This window comes from Cervus canadensis, chromosome 13, assembly GCF_019320065.1.
Source record: "Cervus canadensis isolate Bull #8, Minnesota chromosome 13, ASM1932006v1, whole genome shotgun sequence".
NCBI classification, from domain to species: domain Eukaryota; kingdom Metazoa; phylum Chordata; class Mammalia; order Artiodactyla; family Cervidae; genus Cervus; species Cervus canadensis.
The window spans coordinates 55,020,048-55,027,542 of record NC_057398.1 but is presented as its reverse complement, the minus strand read 5'-3'; the positions used below and the strand labels follow the sequence as shown (position 1 = coordinate 55,027,542).

The window sequence follows — 7,495 nt, the reverse complement described above, 5'->3', positions numbered from 1 at the left end:
GAAGCCCATAATTCATGACAATTTTGGGGTGGTTATGGCCACTGCTGCTTTTACTGGCTATTTTAGCTGAAGCCATCACTAGCCTATACCCGCCTCAGGCACAGTCTGAAGGCTGGGTGGCCTGATGCTATCTTAGGTAACTGGAGCATTGCTTCTGGAAGTGAGGAGTTGCTTTAAATTATTGCCCTGAGCCTCTCTCCAGTTCACAAGCCTTTCCCAACAATAGGGAAAGCAGGAGAAACTGCCAAGATGGTCTTGATGCAGCAGGATTTAAGGGGAGGTGAAAAAATAAGGAAGAGTCATCTGTTGGAAGATGCCAAGCAGGCCCTGGGATGTTATACAGTCTAAGACTGATCACCTCTTTTCCAGGTGGGAATGTTGGCAGAGCCAAGAGGAGGGTGAAGTGGTTCTCAGTTAGGGTTCCTGGCATGCTTGGGGGCGTCTGGTAATGTGTGTGTTAATGTGAGTGTTAAATGTGTATAGTGTTCACAAGACTGTTTTTTACTAGATTATTTGCATCTTGGGGGCAAGGATCTTACCTCTATCATTTCAATGGTGTATACCCAGCTGGGCACTTCCCAGGCTCTTGATAAATATATGTTGAATGAAATATGCTCTGTTTGAAATTCTCCTTTTAGCTCTGTTCATATGCTAAAAAAAATAACAAAATAAGTCTATTTCTTTATTACTTAACTCACAGTTCAGATAATTTTGTTGACTGGGGGAAAATGCACAACCTAAAAGTTAAGAATTATGTCTTATTTGTGGACAAAACTGAGGACTTTAGCCTGAAAGACAGCCTCTTAGATAGCTCTGAGGGACTGCTCCGAAGAGATAAGGGAGGAGTAAGGATATATAGGAGTTTTTGCAACAATAACTAGGTAACTGGAACATCAAAAGATTACTGTTACTTACAGGCAGCCAGACATCTCAAGTTAACAAATCTAACATGCTCTTCTGTGTCTGGGAAGATGGAAGAGTCTATGTGTATGTGCTCAGTCATGTCTTGACTCTTCCTGACACCATGGACTGTATCCACTCAGGCTCCTCAGTTCATGGAATTCTTCAGACAAGAATACTGGAGTGGGGTGCCATTTCCTCCTCCAAGGGATCTTTCCAACCCAGGGATCGAACCCATGTCTCCTGCACTGGCAGGTGGATTCTTTACCACTAGGGCCACCTGGGAAGCCTCATGTGTCTGGGCTCACTGAAATCATTCCTTTGATATGCACCTTAACTGTCTTAGACAACATCCTGCTTTTCTCCACCCTGAATCCCCTCAGGGTGCACCTTTAGGGGAGGCTGCAGTGGCTGATGGTTTGTTGGCTGTAACATCCTTGGTTTATTGATATGGCAGGTGACAATTTTATCCGTAATTTGAATAAGTATTTTTCTCTAGGTTGAATAGACCTTGTCAAGTGCCTAGTAGTTTCAAAAGGATTAGTTAGTTGGAGGATAAACCTTGAAATATTTTTAAGACAATAGAGAAAAAGCATTCCCAAGTGTTATTGGCCACCATGTTAAGTGCCTCTGAGAAATACCCATCTCCTGCTACCGATGTTGTATCATCATTCTTCCTACAGCAGGATAAGTTTTAAAATTAGATGTTCTTGAGTTCACATGATCAATATGGATTGGAAGCAACAATGCTCAATTCAGTAGGTCTGTAGCAATCCTGGTATTGTTAGGGTATTTCACTGGACAGAGTCCAAAGCCCTCAATTATATACTTGGAGTAAGTTCATTTACACTCTTTCATGACAGGCAGACAATAGACTCGACTCCATACCACATATCCCAGCATATGGGATGACACAAAGTGGAAAGAGCATGGCAAGTTGAATATGGAGAGCTCAATGTGGCAGGAGTATTAGCTCAGCTGGTAAAGAAACCACCTGCAATGCAGGGGACCCCAGTTCAATTCCCAGGTTGAGAAGATCCCCTGGAAAAGGGATAAGCCACTCCAGTATTCTTGGCTTTCCCTGGTGGCTCAAACAGTGAAGAATCCACCTGCAATGCAGGAGACCTAGGTTCGATCCCTGGGTTGGGAAGATCCCCTGGAGGAGGGCATGGCAACCCACTCCAGTATTCTTGTCTGGAGACTTCCATGGACAGAGGAGCCTGGCGGGTTACAGCCCATGGGTTCGCAAAGGGTCAGATATGGCTGAAGCGACTTAGCACAACACATTGTGTGAATATATGGAACCTAGAAAGAGCTAATGCTCCAAGCTGGATGGCTGGACATTTGTTGTTTGCCCCCCTGGTATCCAGTCCTTTTGCTGCTACCAATGGCCCCTATTTTTATTTTGAGATCTACTCCTGCTCCCTTTCATTCCTGTGGCCTAGAGTAGGCCCTTGCTCTGGGGATTGAAGTCTCCGCTAGTGGCTGTAACATATTTTCTTGGCATAAGACCTAGCCTAATCTAGTCAGTGTGTTTCTCTGGATTTTTCTAGAGAATTCTGAGTCAAAGATTCCCCACTCTTTTCTACCAGATTTGGACCTCGAAGGAACTTGTTCCCAGAACATGTAGCAGCCACTTGGGGGTTCATACAGAGAGAGACTTCCTGAGAATAGAATCAAAGCAGAGTTAGTTGAGTCATGGCACAGAGGAAAAAAATGGGTCCTGGAGATATCACCTGAGCCCCTGCACCATGGTGTACCTGAAATTCTGAAATTTCTAGTTGCATGAGACAATACGTTTCTTTTTTGGCTTAGGCCAATTTGAGTTTGAATATTCTATTACTGGGAACTGTAAAAATCCCAGTGTATACATTTGGTCAGCCAAATTCTTTTGTCAAGTCCAAAGGGCAAGCACAGGGTGAAGATTTTGAGGAAAAAGACAAGCAGATTGTAAGAGGACGCTGGAAGGGTCAATGACATGTGGCCATGAAGTCAGAGGATCTTTAATGATGGCCTTGAATGGGGACATGCAAATGATTGGGTTGGCTGTTAAAATCCTACTTTTCTCACAATTCTTATTTTTAGTTCAAATTCTGGATAAATCCCAAATATTCTTATTTAAAACATAGCTTTAGAAATCTAAATATGGGCTATAAACCTTCCCAAGGCCTACTGACCTTCTGAGAAATATTTGAACCATAAAATCCAAAAATAAACTAAGTCCACTTTTTAAAAGATTCAACCATCTGAAAACCAAAAAGGACCATAGTTTCCTCTAATTTAATTTATTTCAAGTCTTAGTTACCAAGAGCAACAGATAATTATTTTGAATACAGCTCTCTGACACTCCTCTCTTTCTCTGTACTCTTCTTGGCAATTGGGTAGAAAATCTGTAGTAACATCCCACAGTGAGAATATAAGATTGTTTCAGACAGTCACAGACAAAAGATAAAACTACCCTTCAACCCCTAGCCAATGTTCAGCATCTATGGCTTCAGTTCCACTGATTCTTTTCCATTCATGCTGAGCATGATTTTGGACATACAGTGAGAGTGATAGCTTGCAGTGAACGGCAGTTTGAAGTGAGATCTCAGTTCCCTGACTGGTGATCAAACACTGATCACAGCAGCAAGAGTGGCAAGTGGCTAGAGTCTGGGGCCCAGACCCTGTCTACCTTGAAAAAAAATATCCTGACAGGGAGATGGAAGGTAGAGAGGAAATCAAAGGGTTTATTAGAAAAGCAGAGTACAGTGTTCGCAGCCGCCGCCGCGCCGCCGTCGCTCTCCAACGCCAGCGCCGCCTCTAGCTCGCCGAGCTCCAGCCGAAGGAGAAGGGGGGTAAATAAGGAGGTCTCTATACCATGGCTCGTACAAAGCAGACTGCCCGCAAATCCACCGGTGGTAAAGCACCGAGGAAGCAACTCGCTACAAAAGCCGCTCGCAAGAGTGCGCCCTCTACTGGAGGGGTGAAGAAACCTCATCGTTACAGGCCTGGTACTGTGGCACTCCGTGAAATTAGACGTTATCAGAAGTCCACTGAACTTCTGATCCGCAAACTTCCCTTCCAGCGTCTGGTGCGGGAAATTGCTCAGGACTTCAAAACAGACCTGCGCTTCCAGAGCGCAGCTATCGGTGCTTTGCAGGAGGCAAGTGAGGCCTATCTGGTTGGCCTTTTTGAAGACACCAACCTGTGTGCTATCCATGCCAAACGTGTAACAATTATGCCAAAAGACATCCAGCTAGCACGCCGCATACGTGGAGAACGTGCTTAAGAATCCACTATGATGGGAAACATTTCATTCTTTAAAAAAAAAAAAAAAAAAAATTCTCTTCTTCCTGTTATTGGTAGTTCTGAACGTTAGATATTTTTTTTCCATGGGGTCAAAAGGTACCTAAGTATATGATTGCAAGTGGAAAAATAGGGGACAGAAATCAGGTATTGGCAGTTTTTCCATTTTCATTTGTGTGTGAATTTTTAATATAAATGCGGGGACATAAAGCATTAATGAAAGTCAAAATGTTTCAGTGAACAAGTTTCAGCAGTTCAACTTTATAACAATTATAAATAAACCTGTTAAATTTTTCTGGACAATGCCAGCATTTGGATTTTTTTAAAACAAGTAAATTTCTTATTGACTGCAACTAAATGGTGTTTGTAGCATTTTTATCATACAGTAGATTCCATCCATTCACTATACTTTTCTAACTGAGTTGTCCTACATGCAAGTACATGTTTTTAATGTTGTCTGTCTTCTGTGCTGTTCCTGTAAGTTTGCTATTAAAATACATTAAACTATAAAAAAAAAAAAAAAAAAAAAAAAAAAAAAAAAAAAAAAAAAAGAAAAGCAGAGTACATGTGGATAGACACGTGCTTGAGCTCAGAGAGAGAGTAAGGGGTAAAGTCTTCCAGGTCTTTGTTTTCCTCTGGCCAGTCGTCTTGCTTTGATCCCATGGCTGATCTGCCTCAGAGTTCTCCCTTATGTGTGTGTGTCCTTTAGCCAAGGTGAATTTCAGGGCAAGGGCCACTGGTGGAGTTCGCACAACTTATTAAGGCCTGGTATCCCTTCCCTTTGACCCACGAGGAGCCTTTCTGTGCATGTGCAGTTGAAGTCTTCCCCGCCCCAAGGATAGGGAAGATGTGAGCTCCTGATCCTTTTACCCAAGCAGGGCTTAGCCCGTCTCTGCCTCTGCCATTACTATTGTCTTAAAGTGGCCACAGGAGACAAAGTCCAGCTACTCACCCTGTTGCTATTGTTGTTTCTATCTTGAAGTGTAAACAGGAGGCTGGACGTCAATGTATAACCTGGGGCCCGTCTATCCTCTGCCTCTAGAAATATGAACAGAGATCTAGCTGCAAATGTCTAGCCTGGAACCTATCTACCTCCTGCCTCAAATCAGAGGACAGGGTTCGCTCACGGCTAGAGGTTCAAAGTAACTTACACACAAAATATGATGCTGATGCTCAAATGAATACTCCATGGAGGAAAATGAGTATACAGTGGATTTCCAAGAACTGCTACTGGGAGGGAGATGATGATTTGGGGCTGATTGGGAAATTTCAGTGTCATATTTTCAAACTGCTAGAGAGTCTTGCCTTTCCCTTTCTCAAGAGTGGTGGTTTATTTTCACAAATCCTTTTCATTCATTTCAAGGAAACAGGTTGGTATTATTTTCTAGCCAGAGAATGCATCTATGACGCATCTTCAATGCAGCTCTTTGTACCTAAGGTGGAGGTGAATTAATATGAATAGTGTTGTATGAAGGTAATTTTCATTTTCAACACACTGGAACTTTCTGTTCTCTGAACACATAGTCCAAGTAATCGAGCACTTAATTATCCCTCTAAGGGTTTCATGTGTGTTACTTTTGTTGACTAAAATAAAGGAAAAGAAAAAAAGAAAACCTGGAATTTGCTAGTTACGTTTTATTTGGGGACCTTTCTGAGGACGATAGCATGAGAAGGCAGCCTCTCAGGTAGTTCTGAGGAACTGTCCCAAAGAGATAAAGGAGGAGTTAGAATACATAGGAATTTTGTTGGAAAAAAAAAAAACAACAACCCAAAAGCCATGTAGTTGAACAACAAAAGATTACTGTTAATCACAAAAAAACCAGACATTTCAAGTTGATGATTTTTTGTGCTTTTCTCTCTGTGGGAAGATGCAGGAGTCTGGGCTTATTGAAATGATTCCTTTGACAGGCATCTTAACTATCGAGAGCCTGTATCTTCTTTTTTTTCCATCCCAGCTTCCCCTGAGGACACGCTGTCAAGAGTGGCTGTGGTGACCAATGGCTTAATGGTGGGCAACATCCCTTGTTAACAGGAATATCAGGCAGCATTCTTTGTTGGTAAGCGATGGCTGGCCACAGTTTTTTGTCCACACTTGATCTCTTCAACTGGGTCATGAGATGGAAAGGAAAGGCCTTCCCCTGGGATGGAGAATTGCTTTCCCAATATCTTTAGCCCTCTTAGGGTCCCAGGAGTAGATGGCTACCATGTACTTGGTCTCTGCCCGCCTGCCTGAAAATGTGAACTCATCCAGGCTGGATTGTCGTCTCTCCTCGTCCCTTCACTTGAGCTCCCCTGGTTTTTATGCATCACATGTTGTACTCCTCAGCTGCCCCTGCAGCTGAAGTAGGTATATCCAGCCTTCATCCCCCTTCATTCTACTTTCTTGTTTTCAGTTGCTTATTCCTCATTGATCCATGCTGCTAAAGCTTAAGCATACCTGCTCACCAGAACTCACTAAATTATGACAGATCAGAATAAGAAGATGCAATAGTCTATCTGTTGTATAGTGTTACCTAAAAAATCAGCCCGAACTTAGTAGTTTAAATTAACATTTATGCTGCTTCCACACATGCATTTAGTCGCTCAGTCCTGTCTGACTCTTTGTGACCCCATGGACTGCAGCCCACCAGACTCCTCTGTCCAAGGGATTTCCCAGGCAAGAATACTGGAGTGGGGTGCCATTTCCTTCTCTAAGGGATCTTCCCAACCCAGGGATCACACCCGCGTCTCCTGCATTCCTGGTGGATTCTTTACCTGCTGAGCCATTGGGGAAACCTTTATTCTGCTTATAAATCTGCAGTTTCAGTAGAGCATGGCAGGACCAGCTCATTTCTGCTCTGCCTGGCACCAGCCTGGACTGGCTGGAAGTCTGGGGGCTCACATGTCTGCTGGTTGATGCCGAGCAGACTCAAACAGTGGCAGCTCCTCGCTTTGTTTCTATGTGACCTCACCGTGTGTTTTCTTTATGTGGTGGCTTCCAGGTAAGCCAAACTTCTCACTTGTCAGTTCAGGGCTCCCAAGATGTGTTTCACAAGAGAGAGAGGCCCGTGGACGTTGTATTGTTTTTTCTAACCTAATCTCAGAAGTCATGCAGAGTCACTTTCACTGCATCATATTCATTAAAAGTGAGTCAGTAGGGCCAACCCATTTTCAAAGGGGAAGGCAATTAAACTCTGCCACACTCACATCTAAGAATTTCCAGACATGCTTTCAAACCAGGTGACTCTTCTCTGTTCCATGTGGGGTGAGCATGCCCAAGACCTTTCTTTCCACATGGTTCTCAGCTTCAAGGAGGTTACTGTGGGCT

At 43.3% G+C, this 7,495-nt stretch overlaps 1 protein-coding gene across 1 annotated transcript; it reads left to right on the top strand.

Annotated features, from left to right (window-relative positions):
* Positions 1 to 3,654: 3,654 nt before the first annotated feature.
* LOC122452254 (histone H3.3A) lies at positions 3,655 to 4,541 on the top strand. The gene has a single exon (XM_043485759.1). The coding sequence runs from the start codon at positions 3,761 to 3,763 to the stop codon at positions 4,169 to 4,171; it is 411 nt and encodes a 136-aa protein (XP_043341694.1). The 5' UTR covers positions 3,655 to 3,760; the 3' UTR covers positions 4,172 to 4,541.
* Positions 4,542 to 7,495: the final 2,954 nt, after the last annotated feature.

What these genes read in the sequence shown, in the direction of transcription:
- LOC122452254 (XM_043485759.1), top strand. Translation starts at nt 3,761, where the DNA reads ATGGCTCGTACAAAGCAGACTGCCCGCAAATCCACCGGTGGTAAAGCA.